General features: G+C 40.7%; 1 protein-coding gene across 3 annotated transcripts in view; it reads left to right on the top strand.

The window, feature by feature from the left end:
* The first annotated feature begins 309 nt into the window (after positions 1–309).
* Positions 310–22,214, top strand: part of sh2d3ca (SH2 domain containing 3Ca) — a 71,470-nt gene continuing 49,565 nt past the window's right edge. For 2 of the 3 annotated variants that reach the window (XM_057818855.1, XM_057818857.1), the window contains exon 1: positions 310–494. In XM_057818855.1, coding sequence (XP_057674838.1) covers positions 414–494 — 81 coding nt within the window. In that variant the 5' untranslated portion in view covers positions 310–413. The remainder of the gene's footprint in view (positions 495–22,214) is intronic. The other variant, XM_057818856.1, reaches the window with a different exon arrangement.

Below are 22,214 nucleotides of genomic sequence, written 5' to 3'. Positions count from 1 at the left end.
CACTCTCTCTCCCTCTGGTCCACCCTCCCCCCACCCACACGCCTTTCACCAGCAAGCAATGAGGTAATCCCTAGCAGCCGCGTGAAGTGCAGCAAGTGCGGTGAGAGGAGCAAGAACAGCAACCGGCGTGATGTGAGGAGCCGTGACTCTTATCACTTTTCACATGTTAGCAGCCCTCTACTCTAACTGATGTGGTTTGCTGCTGACAATTTTTGAGCCCTTTAAGTAGTGAGGGCGGGTGGGGGGGTCACTATGTGGAGGGGCTTTTAGGCTAGGCAAAGCAGGGGTGGGACAGGCTTTGCCCAGAGGCTCGGGGGCTTATATTGTACACGCCCGGGGTGGGGGCGAACAGACAGAAGAGGCAAAAAAAGAGGACGTGTGCGGAGAAATCGAGGGAAAGGTGTGTGCCCACCATGACGGAAAGGTGCAGTTTGTGGAGCGCCTTGTCGGCCGCAGCGTGCTGCTTCTACCGGGGATCTTTCATGCAGGTGCAGGTCAGTGTGCGATGCATGCAATGTGTCCCGACGCGTATGTTATGACGAACATGTGCGTTCTCAGTGGAGCCGGTAGCGTCAGCCCTCATGCTAACCGGTGACATCATTGAAGTAGTACTGAATTTTTCAAGCCCCCGAGCAGAGACAGGAATTGGCATATTGTACTACGTAAGAGTTTCAGTACATGCGAGGGAAAGTGTGTTGAATTCTAGAGGATCATCTTTACTTGATCTAATTCCAGCTCAGGGTTTTGAAACCCAATATGTCACCAGGACAGGATGATTGAGTATATTTCGTTCAACATACCGCCTACAGTAAAAGACTGCATTGAATGACAGATTTGAAGGCACTAAACTAGGTGCCTACTTATACGAGGTCTTGAACATTTGTAGGACTAAAAGGACAAAATGTAGATAGTAAGAGGTGAAGTTGGTTTGTTGTTGCCAGATTTTGACCCAGCGTGTTGTATACTGTCACTTAACTGTAAGATTAGGTCGATCTAATGAGTTATGTACACAAGGGTCTGCTATTTGCCTTTACAAAGATTGTGAGTGGATGTGTTTCATATTTTATAGTAGTCCTTTGACCTGCTTGAATTAGGGATGGAGCATAGTAATAGATTGATTATTTGATTGAGTCTGAAGTAGGTTAATTATTTAAGACAATGTTCAGTAATCCTTCACACACTGGCATGAAAAGAGTTTAAAACATTTAGAAAGACAATTTTCCTTTTCAGTTAAAAGAATATCATCTGCCTTAAATTTACAGTACAGCACAGTGCCATACAGTGTGTTTGTCTTAGTTAAAAATGATGCAATTCATTTATATTTTGAGTCACCAAAATAGATTAATGGCATTTCAATCTATTTCAATTTACAGTGGTATGAAAAAGTATGTGAACTATTTGGAATTTCTCACATTTCTGCATAAAATCACCATCAAATGTGATCTGATCTTTTTCAAAATCACACAGAGGAAAATACAGTGTCTGCTTTAGCTAAAATCACCCAGTAATGGTTTTAGAAGAACAAAATACACGTTCTGGAGTGGCCAAGTCAAAGTCCAGACCTCATTGAGATGCTGCGGCATGACCTAAAGACAGCGATTCATGCCAGACATCCCAGGAATCTGACTGAACTACAGCAGTTTTGTAGAAAAGAATGGGCCAAGATTAGTCCTATTCCATGTGCCAGACTGATCTGTAGCTACAGGAAGCGTCTGGTTAAAGTTATTGCTGCCACAAAATATTAACGTGATGGTTCACTTACTTATTTTTCCCCTTCTGTCATTGTTTGCGTACTATCCTCATTAAAATATGAAAACCTGTAAATGGTTTTAGTTAAAGCAGACGCTGTTTTTTCATCTGTGTGGTTTTGACAAAGATCAGATCACATTTGATGGTGATTTTAAGCAGAAATGTGAGAAATTCCAAAAGGTTCAGATACTTTTTCATACCACTGTACATTACACGTGACAAATATAATAATAATGTGTGGAAAAACGGGTTTATTTTAAACATGTGAAACATTTCAACAAACCTGTTTTTCCTTAAATATTTTCAAGTAACCCTACACAGTCATTTGACTGTCAGGGGCTATGTTTATATGCTGCCAATAACGGTTTCTAATCGGGCTATTGGCTATCACACAGTTATGCACGACCATGAAAACAAATTCAAAAACCTGAATATGCTTATATTCTGGTTTTTAAAAACCCGATAACTAACCCAGAGTTATTGAGATGCCCCCGTTTAAAGACACATTCATTTGCATTCTGCGCATGCTCAGGTTGCAAGTTATCTTAGTACAGGGGTCGGCAAGCCAAAATGTTGAAAGAGCCATATTGGACCAAAAAAAAATAATAATTCTGGAGCCGCAAAAAACTAAAAGCCCTAAATAAGCCTAATAATGAAGGCAACACATGCTGTATGTATCTGTGTTAGCTATATTAGACTACTATCAAAATGACTAAGTCGGCTAAAAATACATTATGAGCCTTCATGATTTAATGTTTATTTTCCCTGCAGTGTATCCAACGCACCACGTGACTACTCTATTGTATGATGCCACCTCAAGTTTAACTTCATTTGAATATTAATATTTTTTTATCATTGTTTTTGTGAAATTATGGAAATTCAATAGAGTAATCTGATTTTGATGTTGTTTTTATTTTGAGATTTCAAAAAACATGCATGTTATTTTCTTTATTATCTGAATTTTGTTTTTGAAGTCTGCAAATAGGTGTTCTGATATGTTGATGAATGTCTCTTTCATGTACTCACTATCTGTGAACGGTTTTCCATGCTTTATTATCCCCCAGGCTGCAACAAAACTTGCAGCAGTAATGGAGTTTAGGGTTGCAATCCACTTCTTAAATCTATTTTTCACGCTCCTCTGGGGGTATGTTCATACCGCAGGTCTTAATGCACAAATCCGTTTTTTTGTCATGTTTTTTGGTGTTCCCGTTCAGACTGCCTTTGTCCATTGAGCCCGTTCAAGTATCACGCATGCGCACTAATTCGCAGTCCGAGATGTGTTGAAAAAACTGACCCGCATGCGCAGAAGCATCAAAACAAATGACCACACATGCTGGCTCAACGTCATTCAAAGGTGATCATATTTTGATTTCCAAAAAGAGGACACCAATAACAGACATGAATAATCCCTGTTTGAATGTATTGTCATTGTCATTTGTCATCATCATCATCACATCAACATCATCATCATCAGCATTAAATCATGTAATAAGGGAAGAAATGAAAGGAAGAAAAAAAGATAAAAAATATTGTTTCTCCAAGAAGATGAAAAGAGACATGACAAAGGGAACGGAAAAAAAGCCAAAGCTTATCGGGACCCGTCCCCCTTCCACCAAGGTCGCACAAGCAACAGCTCATGATCAGTCCAATGACAGTCTAGCGCCTATTGTTCAAAAAGTCATTAATTTGCATGGCGATTTCACAATTAAATTTATGTAACTTCAATCAGTCCATGTCCTTGATTGGTGAGTGGTGACAGCTAGGGGTGTTGTGGAGGCCCGCCTGAGTTGCGTCCACGTTGATTTGTTGTCAGCATCCCCTTAGGAGTTTAGTCATCGTCATCTCTGGCCCGGTTGGCACGAGCGAATCTCTCTTGATCACGCAGCTCCACGTCAATCTTTGCGGCCAGTCGTGTGGCAGCGTCGCTTAGCATCGCCTGTTCCTTCATTAACTGGGCCAACTGGTCGCCGTTGCGTCGAACAATCTCAGCTGCGTCGTGGAGTTGGTTTTTCATCCTGATCGAGAAGCGACGAACCCAGAGAGCAGCCAGTAGCATCAGGAAGGCAAGCGCCAGCAGTGTGCCAAAGATGTACACATCTTCAGCGTCTTCTATCAGGAGGGACGTTAGGCATAGCGGTCTCCATTTACCCCAAGCGTCCTCCACATATCCAGACGTGAAGGTGGTGACCGGGCAAGGTCTTTGTCCAGAGGAGGGTCGCATAGTAGAGAATATTCCATCCATTGAACTCAGGGCCCAGTTAACCAGTTCCATAATTTCCTCCGGAGGAAGCTCAGCTTGTACGTTGCAGAAGCAGAGTCCGTAATGTGATTTAGATGCGGGGCGCGTCCCAGATTGTTATATCATCACTAGTTGTCCCTGGCCTTAAGCCTGGTTTGGTGTGAGGACATTTAGTCTTATATTCAAATTTTATATGGATCGACAGCATGCACGGCACGCACTGTCCGTGCATGACACGCACACATACAGACAGGTTGCCCCGACTATGGAAATTCAAGCCTAAGCAATCTTAAAATATTGCTCATATGGAGCAGAAATAAAACAGAGCATTCTCAGGCCTATTCTCAACCCATTTTATTTTTTTAATGACTGTTGTTAAGCCTGACCCTTCCCCATAAGCCGTGTTCAAGGCAAGCTAGGCGCTAATGAACAGCTGCACCGCTACCGTAGCAACCCGTCTCTCTCGCTCTTTGCTGACGTAATTGCTGCATGTATTCCAATTCGGGAAACTTGACAGTTCAGACCGCCCGCCACATTCTGGAAAATGTGATTGGATTTAAACCACATAAAAAAGTGACCCAGATCGCATTTGAAATGGTCCACTTCTATGCGACTTGTCCCGTTCAGACCGTCAAGTTAATGCCTTGCTCGAGTCGGTAAAACACGAACTAAAATCGGATTCTCTCATTAAGACCTGTGATATGAAGCTAGCCAAAGTTCTTCAAACGTAATGGAATCGCACTTTTTCTCTCAGGTGACTTAAAGTTCCGCTCTGAGACCCCCAATTTGGCCAAATTTCAAAATTGTTTGATATGCACGTGTGATACCACATCATTGGAAAGCTTAAAATCTCAATTTTGGGGGGGAAGAAAAATTTTGTACAGGAGGGCATTTAGAAAAAAAAAAAAATTAAACAGCGAAACCCTGACTGGACGTGAGGGCATGAGAGAGCAAAAGTAAAGACGCCATGACTTTACCGAGATATTATCGCGTACTTACCTTGTTTGGATCCAAAAACTCCATGTAGCATGTATCACTGAGTGTCAAAAAACAGCTGTGAATGGTCGCAGCTGGATTTTGGGGGGATTTTATGGGTGAAACATGGTCATGTAATACGGGTTGCGATGCAGAAATTGCAGACATCAAGGAGTGGTCGAAATGTTCTTTTTCATATATTTACCCTTTTAAATGTTTTCTTTTTTTTCATTGTTTGGATCGATTATTTTTTATCTAACACATCAGGGAAAATGGGACAGTAACAAAAAAAAAATACATTTTTTTCATTGTGACGTCATTTGTTTAAAAGTTTAAAATATGCGAGTGAATATTTTTTTAAAGTCGTTTTCTTTTTAAAAACAAAATATTAGATGTCAATTAATGATTATAAGCTAAAAATGACAGACATTTCCAATAATAAATATAATTACTTTCCTTCTTTTTATGGCTCGTTTGAAACAAAAGCGGTTGCGGGATGTTTGTAAACGGGGGTTTCCAGGGTAAAATGGACAAATTAAAAATAGTTTGGGGGGGACTTAATGTGGCATGAATCTGCTATCAAACACAACAGTTCTTTTGGTTTAAAATACAGCAGTTTATTTTAAAGTGGGGTGCAAGAGCAGAAACTGCTTTTTCAGCCCTTTCTGTGTTTTCCGCCATATATTAAAAATAAGAGGATTTGTATGATTGTTAGGTAAACAAAATCTCTATACAGTTATTCAACAACCAAAATAAGTAATTTTAGATTAGTCGATGGATCAAGGCAACCCTAATACCAGTTGATTTACAACCCTTTAGCACATGTAAACAGATTATTCCAACTGTCTCTAAAATAAACAGAACACTGAATATTTACATAAATATTTGCTGCATGTTAATGTAGCCACAAGAGTGGCTTTTGTTTACCTTTGCTTTGCTTTAAATGTGATTGTTTAGCTCAAAGTCATTAAGTTATATTTAATCAAAGCGCCGCCGGCTTACAGTTCGTGCGTAACAGTGGTTGAAGTGGATGAATTAATTAGTTAGCAAAGTCGTTGCCAGTTAAGTGGCAGTCTCTCTATAGTAAGTGAAGAATAATTGCTTAAATTTTTGCAACATGGGATTGTTTTCAAACACTCACATTTTCTTGGGCCCAATATTGACTTCTCAATCCATTCTCATTAAAGATAGCTTGTCAAGCACAATACTGTGCAACCCAAACAGGGGTGCTCCATTTGCTACTCATTGTTAGTTGCATAACGACATCTTTTTGCCTCCAGCAAACTATGTATCTGTTTTATTAGTTAGTTATAATCAATAATTTATCACTGGATGACTTCAATGCATTTTTGTATAGCATTTAAGGATGTCAAATGTTAACTCAGAACTGGCTTGTACAGTTAATTCAGGTTTTCTAAGAGTTGGAATCAGACTTCTGTCTATTATTGATCTCCAGTAGGACGGTTTGTTTTAAAATCTACAATATTTAGCTTTAATGTCTTACTGTATGTGTTTTAAAACATCATATTAAAAAATGATGGTCAATGGCATGACAAATAAAGGAATGAATGCTAATGTGTGTCCCCTGCTCATCAGCTATATCAGTGCAAAGAGATTAAGTTTGATCCTCTGGTCTAGACTGCACTATTCTCATTGTGTACACACACACACACACACACACATTCATGCTCCACCATTGTGTGTTCAATATACCCAGTGCTTCCAGCGAGTCTCTGTAACTGGGACAATGTAACTACCCCCTGGACTCAGTGACAGTGACATCCCCCCTCTTCATCACACACACACACACACACACGCATATGCATGGTTAGGCTAGCCCTCCCCTCCAGTTTGATTGTTTTTGAAGTTAATCGCTTTTCTTCTCCGCCAGCCACTTTCCATTCTCTCCTTCTCTTCTCATCCTTTACGCCTCCAAGGCTGTGGCCTGATTCCCTGTTGACCGGAGCAGCATGTGGCCGCAATAGTGCCCAAGCCGGCAGCCGGTCACTCTGTCCTTTAGCATTCCTGTGGCCAACTGTACATATACCGTTCACACAGCTCGCATCTTGCAACATTACAATTCTGTGCCTCTTTCTGCTCGGATAAACCACTCAATAGACCACAACACACAAAATGGCATTAAAACCCCTGCTACAACTTTAAATACCTAAATACAGTGGTATGAAAATGAATCTGAAGCTTTTGGAATTTCTCACATCTCTGCATAAAATTACCATCAAATGTGATCTCAACTTTGTCAAAATCACATCATATGCTGCCATAGCAGTTTCATGGCTCAATAAGCCCCCGAACTATTTTTAATTTGTCCGTTATACCCAGGAAACCTCCGTTTACATACGTCGCGCAACCACTTTTGTTTCAACCTCAAAGAAATAAATAACAGATAAATAAATGAAATAAAAAGAATGTAGGTAATCGTATTTAATATTTGAAATGTCTCATTTTTAGCTTAGGATCATTAATTGATGTCTAAAATTTAGTTTAAAAAAAATGACTTTAAAAAATTATTCCCTCACATATTTTAAACTTTTAAACAAATTACCTCACAATGGTAAAAGTAGCGTCTGTAAAAAAAGTCACGGATATCTACCTTATAACTATCGCTTAATTGTATGTTTTTCATTACTGTCGCATTTTCCTCAATATTTTAGATGATAAATACTGGTAATCGATTCAAACAAAGAAAAATTGGGGAAAAAAAACATTTAAAAGGGTAAATATATGAAAATAAAAATCTCGACCATTCCTTGATGTCCGCAATTTCTGCATCGCGATCCTTGTAATATGACCATGTTTCACCCATAAAATCCGGCTGTGGCCGCTGTGTTTTGACACTCGGTGATACGCGCTACATGGAGTTTTTGGATCAAAAAGAGGTAAGTGCGTGATAATATCTCGTTAAAATCATGGCGTCTTTAATTATGCTCTCGCGTGCTCTCACCTGTAGTTAGGGTTTTGCTGTTAAATTTTTTATTTTTATTTTTTAAATGCCCTCCTGATCAGAATTTTTCTTCCCCCAGAAAATTGAGATTTTAAACTTTCCAATGATGTATCACACATGCATATCGGACAATTTTGAAATCTGGCCAAATTGGGGGTCTCAGAGCGGAACTTCTAGTCGCCTGAGTGTTTTCTGCAATACATGTGATGTCTACCGTAGCATTATGTGGCCGTATGTTTGTAGCAACTAGCAACTGGACATTGTAGCTGTTGTCGGCCGCTGTCAGGTATTATTGTTTTTTTATCTAGCGGCATGAATTGAACATGATATTTACTCTCGGTCCGTTCCTCATTGCGTCCCGAAGACCGTACTGACTGTTTTGGTTCCGCTTTACCTGGTATAATTAGATAATCGGAATTTGGATGTTTGTCAATCACTCTCGAATCTTCCACGGCCGAATCGCGAATAATCTATGAATCGGAAATTAGAAGTTACCTCCTCCCCCAAAAGATTTTTTTTCCCCCAAATTTCGAATTGTAAAACCTGAGGGACAGTCATCTTTTCAAGTTGCACTTTCATTTGCTCAATGCGTCTTCTTTCAAGAACTCTTGCATCAACTCCATTGCTCATTTTTGTGCTTGCTTTGCTGCATGCTCAATGCAGGTATACCTTTTTGTATGCTGTCAAGCTACATCATGCAGAGGAACAGCTCATAAATCTCCTTTTATGTGCCTTTGAATAATGTTTATGCACAGCTTGTTGTTTATAGAGTTTGAGGTTATTGGTTTGAAAGTTACGAAAGACAGTGCCAGACTAGCGGCGCGTGTTGTCAGAATTTTTTAACAAAAGCTCGCTCGCAGCAGGTTAACCCACAATCGTCTTGTCATTCAGACGATACACTCTTGGCAGTGTCAGTCAGTGGGGGTGGGGGGGTGTTTGCGTGTGTTGGGCCAACCCAAGAGGGTGAGTCCAAGCCAACTGCTATGTTTGAGCATTGAAATATTCACCATGTAATCCCCTCCTCTCGACTCTTCTTATCTGTCTCTCTTCCTCACCCTCCTCCCTAAAAAGCTTTCCACCATAAATCCTCTTTTGGTGTGCCGACCTGTCACACCCAGCAGACTCATGGTGTGAAGGGCAGCTGTGTGCGTGCACATGTACATGTGTGCGTCCGCGTCCTCATTAGTGCGTTGCCATGTTTTTTGCATTAATTAGGTGTGGGACTGTGTCTGTCAGCTGCACATTTTTGTTTCATGTACGTTTTGTCTGTTCACAGCTTGGTTGAGCTTTGTTATATGACTGTACAGACACACATTAAACAAGTGAAGAGTTACAAAGCGCACAGTGGGCATGGAGTTTGGGCATAGGTTGAAAAGTGTGGAGGTCTGTGTAACTGATCATTCGTTCTGCGCTTCGGATACTTTGTTAAGAAGCTACTCTTTGATTTGTCGACGCTGCCTTACAGTAGAGCCAGATCAAAGTCGCGGTATATGAAGCACACTGAAGAAAAAATTGATTGACTGCTGATGCGCTGTAACTGAGCCTGCTTTTTGCGCCACTTGATTCTAACTCGTTTAATGGAAGTCATCTTCAACCTTGAAACTATGTCACGATCATTGTAAACGGATCAATCAATTTTGCACTGTATTATTTGAAATAGGCATTTCCCATCCATTCACAGCATACTAACATACTTCACTGACTAAGAACCAAGCGGTAGTCTTCCACAAAGTGCCACTTTAAATAAATAAATACCGTATTGGCCCGAATATAAGACGGTGTTTTTTGCATTGAAATAAGACTGAAAAAGAGGGGGTCGTCTTATATTCGCGGTCTAGACATTATACCCATTCACGACGCTAGATGGCGCCAGATATCATTGAAGCCATGTTCTGTCATGACAGATCTCAGCTACTCTCCACATTCACGACGCTAGATGACGCCAGATATCATTGAAGCCAAGATCTGTCATGACACATCTCAGTTACTCTCAAGTTTAACCAGTTTGCATTGTTTTATTGCAATGTTTTTCCTTATTCAGATTTGTTTCAAGACTACAGTTACAGTTAGACTTCACTTTGATGGTTTATGCCGTTATTGCAATTTTGTTGTTTTATCACAATAGATTAGTTTATTTACATTTCAAAAACCAGAAGCCATTCATTTACGAATGTGATTGCACTTTAGTTTACATATTTAAATGTTCAGATATTAAGATTTGAATGAGGCAAAAAAACATGCTTTTTCTCTCAAATATATTGTTATAATCATTTGTTTCGGATGTACTGTAATTATTTTCTGTATAAAAATTAATTTGTTTTTTCAAAAAATCTTTTCAAACTTCAGTCTTGAAAAAGAGGGGGTTGTCCTATAATCAGGGCCGTCATACTATATTCAGTCCAGTACGGTAATAGTTAGCTACACCAAGAAGCCTTTGAACACATTGAAATCCAACAAATTTGAAGTTACACTTCAACTCTCGATTGACAAGGACAAGCGACTCAAACACCCATCTATCCATCTCTCCTTGCCTCCATCCATCCGTTTATCCACTTTAGGTTCCCATGTGCCTATGATAGCTCAAGTTTACAGACATGCGCCAATCCACACAGGAACTGAGATTCAAACCCACAACCTCAGAACAGAAATCCTTCCGACTGTTCACTGTAGTGTCAATGACTCAAAAAGTGAAGATAAATGAATTTAGCCACACTCCTACTTTTTGGTAATAGGCTCCAGCAAACCGTAAGTGCAATAGAAAATGGATGAAGAAAATACTCATGCGCATGCAAAGGCGCCACACCAAGAAGCCTTTGAAAACGGTGTTCAAGTCAAGCCGAGATATGCCGTTTATAGTTTGAAACTGCCAAGCGTATGCCGTAGCTCTAGTCTGAATGAATTAAACATAAGCTTTTATTGCATAACCCATCAGGAAAAAAAAACAAGTTGCATGAAAAGAACTGCTACTTTTTTGCATTCATCTGCAGATGTGGGTTGAGTAGTACTTTACAAAAAGTACGATGATAATGTTACTGAAGTAAAAGTAAAAAATACTCCTCAACTTTTATGTGGTTTCCTTGTCAACTAAAATTGAAGCAATTTAGGCTTACAAAGTGCTTTGCTGTTTCTTTGATAAACACGGAGTGAGTGTGGTCTCTTTTTGGTTGTACCTTTTCTGATTGTGGACCACATACTGTATGTTAGTTAAGGTTTGTTTCCTCCTAGTGTGGCTTGTCCCCGTGATTACCCATTGATTTCACCTGTTGTGCCTGCTCCTTCTGTGTTCACCAATCCGCTGCCTCTTGTGTCACCCACCTGTGCCTCATTGTCTCGTGATCCCATGTCGGTTCGTGTTGCGTCGTTGTCCATTTGTACATCCAAGCCCTCGTGTTCAGATCCTTCTAAATAGTAAGTTTTGATACCTTTTCGTTTGTTCCCTGGTCTTTTGTTTGAACTTTGCATTTTTGTTAACTTTTGTAAAAGCATTTTGAGTTCCTACACACCCTGCATTGCCTTTTGTTTTCCCCGTGATTGGCTCCTCCATGCTGCCACTACCTGAAAACATACATGCCAAGAAACCACAGTAGGTGAAATATTCACCATACAAATGCAGTAAAAGTAACACTTCTGAATATTATCATGCAAAAGGTATGTTGCATTACACCTGCTCGGACAAGTACTATCTATAAAGTCTCTCACTTTTTGCGCTACTGTTTGGGTATGTTTGCTAGCTGCTTGGTTTAACATTAGCCTTTACAGGGGTCTGTTGTCGGGTCGATGAAACGTGATTTGAGCTGATTGGTGGCACATTGTTGGAGCAAAGGAGACAGGAAATCTTTATTGGTTATTGAGAGTGAAGGATGAACTTGAACACAGTAGTTACACCTTTATCAAATCTCAGATACGTTGAGTTTCTCTAATCGTCCCGAGTGCTATTGACAATAACAAGCTCATCTCATTCTCATTGAATTTGTTCATTTTGACTTTTCACATATGCTTTATACGGACGATGATGGATTAAAAAGAAATAAAAGCCATTAGGATCTGCCTTTTCACTCTATTGAAACTGGGTTCCATCAAACCTGGTTCTGGTGAGACAGGTTTAGCAGTGGTCAAAACTCAAAAGAATGGGAAAAATCAATGATTTTGAGGAAGTTATGATTTACTTTAACCTGATAATATAGTCTATGGCTGTGGAAGGAAATACTGGTATTGTCGATGGCGTCCCAGTAGTGTTGCCATTCCTAGCTTCAGGACAGGATTACCGTGCTCTCCACCTAAGCGCCTTGTGTTATCACCGCTGCTCCTTTCTAACATGATTGAGGAAAGCCTTACATTAGAATAACAAAAAAGCTCAAACAGACGCTGCCGCCTCAGGAAGGGGATTATTCCATAGAAGAGCTGCCTGCGAGTCAAGTCTTTGGCCCTATCAGCATTTGAGAGGGTGATCGAAAGTACTGTAGTGGAATTGCTGAGTAAAACTAATACAAATGTAGTCTCTCGGGTTTGAGTGGTGAAACTAATTAGAAATATGGACTTGGTTTTATGAGATAGAATGGATCTGCAGATGCTCACAAAATATTAACAAGCTCTTGATGGATTTACCTTAATAGAAATTAACGCTGACAGCATAAACCACTAGCACCATTTTTTTTCACCGAATCCACACCATCTTTCTTCATTTGTACAGTTTAAATTAGAGGTCACTGGACACTGACAGAGGTTTTATAATGGTATACAGTGATCCCTCGCTATATCGCGCTTCAAACTTTGCGCCCTGAGTCCATTGGGAAATATTTTCAATTAAAAAAAAAAAAAAAATCTAAATTAAATACTGTATTCAAGATATAGCAGTGCACCATTAACACTGTGTATAGTGGAGACGGGGTACTGCTGATCTCGACTCCGGACGTCACCAGTCGGTGGGGAGAACACTTCGAAGACCTCCTCAATTCCACCGGCACGCCTTCCTTTGAGGAAGCAGAGTCTGGGGACTCTGACCTGGGCCCTCCTATCTCTGGGGTCGAAGTCACTGAGGTGGTTGGAAAGCTCCTCGGTGGCAAGGCCCCGGGGACCGATGAGATCCGCCCGGAGTTCCTAAAGGTTCTGGATGTTTTGGGGCTGTCGTGGCTGACACGCCTCTACAACATTGCATGGACATCGGGGACAGTGCCTCTGGATTGGCAGACTGGGGTGGTGGTCCTCCTTTTTAAGAAGTGGGACCACCACCCCGAAGAAAAACCAGTGTTTTCGTCCCGGCTGTGGAACAGTGGACCAGCTCTACACCCTTGGCAGGGTCCTTGAGGGTGTATGGGAATTCGCTCAACCGGTCTACATGTGCTTTTGGGATTTGGAGAAGGCGTTCGACCGTGTGCCTCGGGGAGTCCTGTGGGGATTGCTCCGGGAGTACGGGGTACCGAGTCCCTTGGTAAGGGCTCTTCCCTGTACGACCAAGTTTAGTCCGTATTGCCGACAGTAAGTCGAATTCATTCCCAGTGAGGGTTGGACTCCGCCAAGGCTGCCCTTTGTCACCGATTCTGTTCATAATTTTTATGGACAGAATTTGTGGGCACAGCCGAAGCGTTGAGGGGAGGGGTTCAGGTTTGGTGACCTCAGCATTGCATCTCTGCTTTTTGCAGATCATGTGGTGCTGCCATGGCCTCCAACTCACTGGAGTGGTTCGCAGCCGAGTGGGAAGCAGTTGGGATGAAGATCAGCACCTCCAAATCTGAGACCATGGTCCTCAGCCGGAAATAGGTGGCGTGCACTCTCCGGGTCGGGGATGAGATCAAGTATCTTAGGGTCTTGTTCACGAGTGAGGATAGGAGGAAGCGGGAGCTCGACAGGCGGATCGGTGCAGCGTCTGTAGGGATGCGGACTCTGCATCTGTCCGTAGTGATTGAGACTTTTTTTATTTTTAAATTTTTGATCTAGGAATTCGGAGCAAGGCTGACAATAGTAGCAAGGAGATTTGTAAGGGGGATCAGGTTGTACTTTCAACTCTCATTGGTCAAAATTATGCAATTACTTGAGGGGAAAAAAGTCAAAAGACATACAGTCGTATTGTGTTGTTCAATAGTTACGTCATTGGGTTTTATATTTTTGTGTTGATCTGTGCGTTTCTTCCAATTTCCTTCCGTCACACATGCCTTTTAAAGGGACTGCACACAAACTAACATATGCTGGGAGAGCCGCAGCTGACGGGGGGGTGGTGGTGGTAAAGTGTCGGGATTTGGAGCAGGCGGTGCGCAATTGTTTTCTTTCTTCATCTTTGACCCCAGACGACTGCAGCTGAATTTCATCACGACTAAACCATTTTTTAAAGATGCTTTACAACTGCACTCTTTCCACTGAACCTATCGCACAAGCCAAAGTGTGTTTGAATTATGAAAATGGCGTGAGACCACTTGGGAGATTTAAATGCATCATTTTACTCAATGAACAGACCAGAGGCTGTTAAAGCATCTCAGAGTGATTTGCAGGGAGCAGCTGAGAATGGCACACTTGTTTTATATGCTTTCTTTGAAGAACACGGGCTTGCACACATCCACGCTTACATACAGGATGTTCACTCATGGGAAAGTAGACATTCCAAAATGCAGAAACGTATGCATGGTATAGCCTTAGCTCACAACTCCATTCCACTTAGCAGATAGGTTTGAACCGCTCCAAAGTTTTGGAATATGAGGAAACAACGTTAGCTGTTAATCCATCATGTCAATTGATTTATGCTTCTTAAATTGTAGCTAGTTATGCTATATTAGAGAGTGGGTACAGGTAGAAAAGAGTAACGAGCGGACCCTATATTAACTTCGTTGATATATTTCAATATATTTGTAGAGCGTATTTTAAAGTGCCTGTGACAGCTTAAAACAATCTTTAATAGCATTATGTGAATTAGAATCATATTTCGAGACGATTCGACTATATGCAACAATTTGGCAAATCGCAGATGACGAGAAGTTAGTCTTTCATTCTGCCATTTAGACCTGCCTTTCATTATAGCACTCTAGCGTCCCCAGCTGGAGGATGATGTCAGCAGGGTCAAGGTTTCATCAGTATTACATTTCAGCCCATTGAGGGGGAAGATTCAGAACGAGACAAAAATATGTCAGAGAGCTGCAAAATGTCATGATTGTTTCAATCTCTCTACTCCAATATTTTTACAGGATATTCTTTTTATGTAAGTATTTTCCCCAATTGCTAAATAAATGGTATGGTCATGACAAATAACAGTCTTGTGCTAAATGGAGTATGAAATATTAAAAATGCAGTTATTCAGTACGACATGACAAAATTACTCCATAATGGTCAAAACTGCCGACTTCTTCCTCTGCCGAATAGTATTTCATGCCACCAGAGTTAGTCCGGCTTTTGTCATTTCCCTGCCCCCGGTTTTGGTGACGGTGGAAAGAGCGTAAACAAAACGTGTCTACAAGGCAGGACAGAGACACGGGTACATAACATTGACAGTGACCCAACAAAAAAAGAAAATGGGAACATAAATACACACATAACTCAAGTGTCGAGACAGTGAGAAACACCTGAGGAATACTTTTTATCTTATGCAAACAGCAGCATCTACAGAAGCACGTTAAAACCTCTGAGGAGATCGACATTTGAGGCCCACCGTTATTGTCATTCAAATCTAAATGACCACCGCAATGTTGTGTGCGTGTACATGTTTTGAGTGGGTTCCACTCATTTTGCGTCATTTCTTGTCAATGAAATCTACAGTACCTTGAAAAAAACCTATGCCAAAGGGTTGAAACATGAGCTGTAAGCTGCTATGCTATAGCATTCTGGAAATATTGAGGTGGCGCAGGTGTACAATGTGACCAGATAGTGTGTCGCTTACATTTGCATGTTTTTGCCCTCCTGCTGTCATGGAATATGCCTAAATGAGTACTGCGGGACGAGTTTACGAGCATCTCGTGTTCACACGTGAAGTCTTGGAAGACTTCCCGGCAGCTACGCAATTTGGATCCGGCAAATGACATCATGCGCTAAAGAGGTGGAGGCAAAGAGGTGAAGAGTGGGTGTAGAGGAGTGCAAAGCATATACAGAGGCAAGAGAGTGAACAGCTGCTTTCTAACGGCACATCATAGGCTAATTTCCCAGGAGCGTCTCTTTGCGGAATGTGTCGAGTGTCTCTCACGGGAGTGTTTACGCTCACACCTTCCGCACGCACAATAATCACTTTCTTGCCCTGCCTTACTTCATGGCCGCTTGAAAGCTCTCCAAAGGGCGGGTTTGCTCTCTGAAGGTGTGTTTACATCAATACGGGAGCCTGTGTGTGTGCGGTTTATGGCAAGAGAGAGTCCCAGCTCCATCTGCGTCGCCATGACAACCGCCCGGTAACAACTGGGAGACAACACCCATTTCTCCCAACCCCCTTCTCTAGCTTGCTTGATCACTTTGGGTGTACATTTGCGTGCGTGTGTGTGGAAAGAGCATCCATTAGGGAGCATCCCAGCAGGTCTCACCGTGATGGACAAGACCTTAATAGCTGTGCCGTTATGCCTCGATAGGGACTTGCGCACGCACACATGAACGGAGGTGATACTTTAGTGGAGCTCTCACGCTGTCTACTCCGGGCCATCCAATGGCAACGCTCGCCTCTCTACCTCTACAAGGCGATGACATCATCGGCGGCCAATGGTACGACAATTCAAGGGCGTGCTCCTTTTTTTTTTTTTTTTTTTTGCCCGGCCTGCTGGCGTGCACAGCAGTGATAAAAATAATTGATATGCATCTAAGGGTCTACGTGGGTTCAAGCTATTCCTCATTTCTTTCACATCATCCACCCTGGGACATTTTACGTTTGTTTTCTGATCTCTCTCCACTGGTCAACATGATCATCATATCCCCCTTGTGCAGGTGTGTCAAGTTCCAAGGCCAGTCGATAGGTCATTGTATAATGTCTAAGCAAGTGTGTGGCTACTTTTACAGATAAATGTCTCTATGACAACCTTGCTGGCTATGACCTTCGATCCTAATGAGTATTTGCATCATCACTTTTCTGTCACGACACCAGAATGATGGCCTGTTGTCAAGCAGCCATTATGTTGTCAGTTTTTTTAAAATTCGTCTCAATCTGTCCGTATTGTGACAAGCCAACAGTATTCAGTAAACACTACAGCATCTGTCTGAAGGTTTAATTTTTTTTTTTTTTCAGTCATGCATTAAAGCTGCTGTCTTGTTAAACTCACTGAAAATGTTTAATTTGGCTGAAACAAAACAAACATTTTGCTTAGATGAGCACAACTAATTTGGGATGGATTATTGATTCCTACATAAGGTTGCATGAATTAAAGTGCCTACTGTAGAATCTTCAACTTAAAAATGTTTCAATATACTGTAGTTTTAACAAAAACTGTTTTGCTGCCTCAGGGCCTGGACAACTTGCAAACATGAATGGAAGAATGAATTCAAAAGTTCTGCAGGAAAACCTAAGGCCGTCTGTCAGACAGTTGAAGCTAAAAAGAGGATGGATGCTGCAATAAGACAATGATCCAAAACGCAGAAGTAAATCATCTTCAGAATGGTTTCAGAAGAACAAAATACACATTACAGAGTGGCAAAGTCAAAATCCAGACTTGAACCCCGTTGAGATGCTGTGGCATAAACTAAAGACAGCAATTCATGCCAGACATCCCAGGAATCTGATGGAACTACAGCAGTTTTGTAGAGAAGAATGGGCCAAGATTAGTCGATGTGCCATACTGATCTGCAGCTGCAGGAAGCGTCTGGTTGAAGTTGTTGCTGCCAAAGGGATGGGGAACACAAAATATTAAATGTGATGGTTCATTTACTTATTTTGTTCCCCCTACCGTCATTGTTTTTGTACTATCCTCATTAAAATATGAAAACCTATATATGTTTGGGTGGTTTTACTTAAAGCAGACACTGTCTTTTCATCTGTGTGATTTTGACAAAGATCAGATCACAGTTGATGGTGATTATATGCAGAAATGTGAGAAATTCTAAAAGGTTCATATACTTTTTCATACAACTGTATGCTGGATGGATTTATCTAGCAGTATGGGTTGCTCGGGTGAAAAGATTTCAGCTTGGAATCAGTTTTCTGAACTAAATGGAGGCCTACAGAGATGAAAACTAAGATCACTCCCAGACACATGAAGTAAAACTGTAAAATTTCGTCAAAATCCGCCCTGAAGAGAAAACACACACACGGCCACACAGACAAACTCAACCTATATAGAGATTAAAATAACCAGCCGAAATGAATCCCTTACTAATATTCCGCAAAATTGTACATTTTCTTTTTCAAGTCTAGCAGCTTGTTGGGGTTTACACGTAGCCACAACGTGTCATCACAGCACATTTTAAATGTGTACATGAAAGCGTAAAGTTTGAAAGCCAAACTGCCACATTGCAATCGCAAGAGACGTGTCTTTTGCCCAAAAGATGGCGCTGTCGCCTCTACAATCGGGGTTTTTCTATGCTAATTTTTTGAGTTTCGAATGAATTTTCCATACTAAATGGAGGCCTACAGAGATCAAACCTATTTGGGAACACTCCCAGACACATTTAAAGTATAAAGTACAACTGTGTCAAATATTGTCAAAATCCACCCAGCCGTTTCGGAGTCTATAGGGAACGAACACGGTAACATAGACACATACAGGCAAAGTTCCATTTCTATATAGATATAGATGTACAAAATGTATAGAATAGAATAGAATCTATTGTCATTGACAACAACAGAACATTGTGAACAACGAAATTGGACGTTGCACTCCAGTATATTTAATACTCATAAGGGCATCCTGATAGTCAGGACAGAGTTGCACTGTTCCCTCTTTCATGCTAAGATAATTCGATCAGACAAACTATTGCTAGCAGCTCTTGCTGACGTGGATTCAGACTATAGCCGCTCTGATTCGTCACGATAAATTAGTGCAGCTTGATTTTCTCATTTTGGCAAGACCTAAAGAGAATTTTTAATATGAGTTCCAAGTCCATGCTGCTGTTTGTTGCAACGGTATCCACGGGTGGTGTTTTACATCCTGGCGTAGTTCCAACGAGCAAAGCTGATTAAGTCTCTTCCGTCAGTCATTGATTAATTAATTAATCAGATGCTGTGTCACCATATGCTGTTTGCATCCGTGGCTCCAAATAACAACCGCAGCTGTAGCATTCGATACATAGTGTCTACAATATATTACATTGTGTGCAATTTTACAAATTTGCATTATATCAATACAATATACTGTGGATTGTTTTGCTTGTTATTCTACTGTTCTTCTTCACTATTCTCATTCACATCGGGGCTGTTTATCATCCATGTGTGACAATCTCCATTTAGGTACCTTCTTCTATTAAAGAACACAGAAAAGAAATGCATTGTGGGTTTGGGGGCGTTTTCCATCACACTTGTCACACTCAAGATGGATGGTACTAGTATGGATGGTAATACTCGTGCCTTGCCTCCAAATGGCAAATAAGGAAAGTGTCTAGCGGTGAGTGTGAGTGTGTACATTTTGTGTGTTTCCTCCTTAAAATCATGCAGGATTTGTGTGTGTCAGTTTTAACGTTAGAGTGGTTAGTATTGATGTGTCCTCACGCCAGTCATCCTCCCACATGGTGACCTTTTACCTCCAAAAGCCTGCAAATTAGCCATTAATGGCTCAATCTGGAGAGCAGGGTGGCAAAGGCCCCAGGTGCATGTGTCAATTTGTCAATGTGTGCGGATTTCATAGAATAAGAAAATTGATGACCAGGCTGGACATCGAAAGGCTATTTTGCTACTATCGCTGGGCTTTTGCCTATAAATATTAATAGTGCTATAACGAACATAAACGTCAAACTGAGGTTAAAGATCTGTCTCCTTTGTCTACACTAAAGAAATATTGTCCATAGACTTCAAAGTGATATTGGCGGGGTGCGAGGCCGATTAATAGGGGGCCTGCATTGTTGGCGTGGCCGTCAAAGCTGACCGAGTAGAATCACAAACAAAGAGCATTTTTTGGTTGAAAATTCTTGTGAATAAATGCTTAAATCTCTGAATTCTTTATAAATATGGACGTAAAACAATCTCGATTCTTGGATAAAAGCACCAAAAAAAAAAGTGCAGTGAGCATTTATTTAAGGTAAATATGTCAAAGTATGATGCTAGTCTGTCAGTCAATGTGGCGGCCGCCATATGTGTTAGAGGCAGGAATTTGAGCACTACTTGTTTTGGGGTGCAAAGGGTTAATGAGTGTGTGTGCATGGGGTGGGTGTGTCACTGTCACTCTGTCAACTGATTAATACCACCTGTGACTACCTGGGAAAGTTTGATTGAGGTAGAAAGAGAGGAGGCAGGGTGCCAATTTTCTGTTGACCGCTAACGCCAGCATTGCATTTAGTATTCCATCCCATCGTATTAGATTCGCTCTATACGCTAATATTTGATAGTTTATGTTCGGTTCAACTTCACTTTAAGTTTGACACGATCACGGTGACGGTGCACACTATTGCGATACAGCGTATACGAACGTGTCACTAGTTCAGCTTAAGCGGACGTGAAAGTGACAAATTTAAAAGTAGTAATGTGACCAAAGTTTATTATACACGCGATCATATTAAGGAATTAGACAAATGGAAGCCATCGGATGACCGACCCAGCCTCACCCGAGTCGTCGTGGATGCAGCGCGTCAGACAGAGCCCCGCTCTCCTCTCTATGTGAGTAATTGGACACTCACACAATAATATGTAAACAGAGCTTTGCCGGTAAAAATTCTTGTTAATAAATGCTTGACTCTCCGAATTCTTTATAGATATGGACGTAGAACAGTCTTGATTCTTGGTTTAAAGCAAAAAAAAAAAAACGTGCAGTTAACATTTATTTTACGTAAATATGTCGAAGTACGACGATAGTCTGTTAGTCAATCTGGCAGCCGCCATATGTAAACAGAGTTTTTCCGGTGAAAGTTCTTGTGAATAAATGCTTACATCCCCGAATTCTTAATAGATATGTACTTAAGATAGTCTTGATTCTTGGTTAAAAGCAAAAAAAAAAAAAAAAAAACGTGCAGTTAGCATTTATTTTGCGTAAATATGTCAAAGTACAATGCTAGTTTGTTAGTGAATGTAGCTAGTGGCAGCCTGACGTAAACAGAGCTTTTCCGGTGAGAATTCATGTGAATAAATGCTTAAATCCCCGAATTCATTATAGATATGGACGTAAAACAGTCTCGATTCTTGGTTAAAAGCAAAAAAAAAAAAAAAAACGTGCAGTTAGCATTTATTTTACGTAAATATGTCAAAGTATGATGCTAGTCTGTCAGTCAATGTGGCGGCCGCCATATGTAAATAGAGCTTTTCCGGTGAAAATTCTTGAGAATAAATGCTTAAATCCCTGAATTCTTTATCGATATGGACATAAAACGGTCTCGATTTTTGGTTAAAAGCAAAAAAAAAAAAACGTGCAGTTACGTAAATATGTCGAAGAATGATGCTAGTCTGTTATTCAATGTAGCGGCTGCCTTATGTAAACAGAGCTTTTCCGCTGAAAATTCTTGTAAATGAATGCCTAAATTTCTGAATTCCTTATAGATACAGACGTAAAACAGTCTCGATTAGTGGTTAAAAGGAGAAGAAAATGTGCAGTTAGCATTTATTTCACGTAAATATGTCGAGGAATGATGCTAGAATGTGGCGGCAGCCTTACAACTAAGAGCTTTTTATGTTGAAAATTCTTGTGAAAAAATGAAAACTATAATAATTACCTTGACTCCTCGAACAAATCACTCCTTAGACAATCCTTCCTGTTTGTATGCGGTACAGTTTTCTTACTTTTTCAAGCTAAACCCGGCGTCTGATTGCTGCATGTGTTGCTGCAACCGACTGTGAATAACTGAAGCGGATTGTGGGATGGCCCCCCTACTTGAAGACGTGGCCCAGTGAAGGTCGAATCTGACCCGTCAATATGATTATGTAGTTTATGTATTGTCCTTTGTCATCATGAAACGTTTGCCCTGTTGAGGTTTTTTTGGAGCTCGTGTTTTGAATTAAGAACACTAACAGTAATAGGAAAATCTGTTTTCTATAGTTTCAATAGTTATTTTATTTCAGGATTTAATTTTATCATTGATTTTGTATTTTTGGAATTTCGCGTCTGCTCTTTCAAATGTTGACTTTGAGAAATGTTTTCAAGAGGCAGGCTAATCCAATATGAATAATGAATTCAGATATGAATATATAGTTAAACTGATCTCTAGATTGTTACATTTTCCTTACAAATTATTTTTAAAAAGACCAGAAAAAAAAAAAAAAAAAAT

This window comes from Corythoichthys intestinalis, chromosome 17 (genome assembly GCF_030265065.1).
Source record: "Corythoichthys intestinalis isolate RoL2023-P3 chromosome 17, ASM3026506v1, whole genome shotgun sequence".
Taxonomy (NCBI): domain Eukaryota; kingdom Metazoa; phylum Chordata; class Actinopteri; order Syngnathiformes; family Syngnathidae; genus Corythoichthys; species Corythoichthys intestinalis.
The sequence above is the reverse complement of the archived record's forward strand: the minus strand, read 5'-3'. Positions and strand labels throughout refer to the sequence as shown.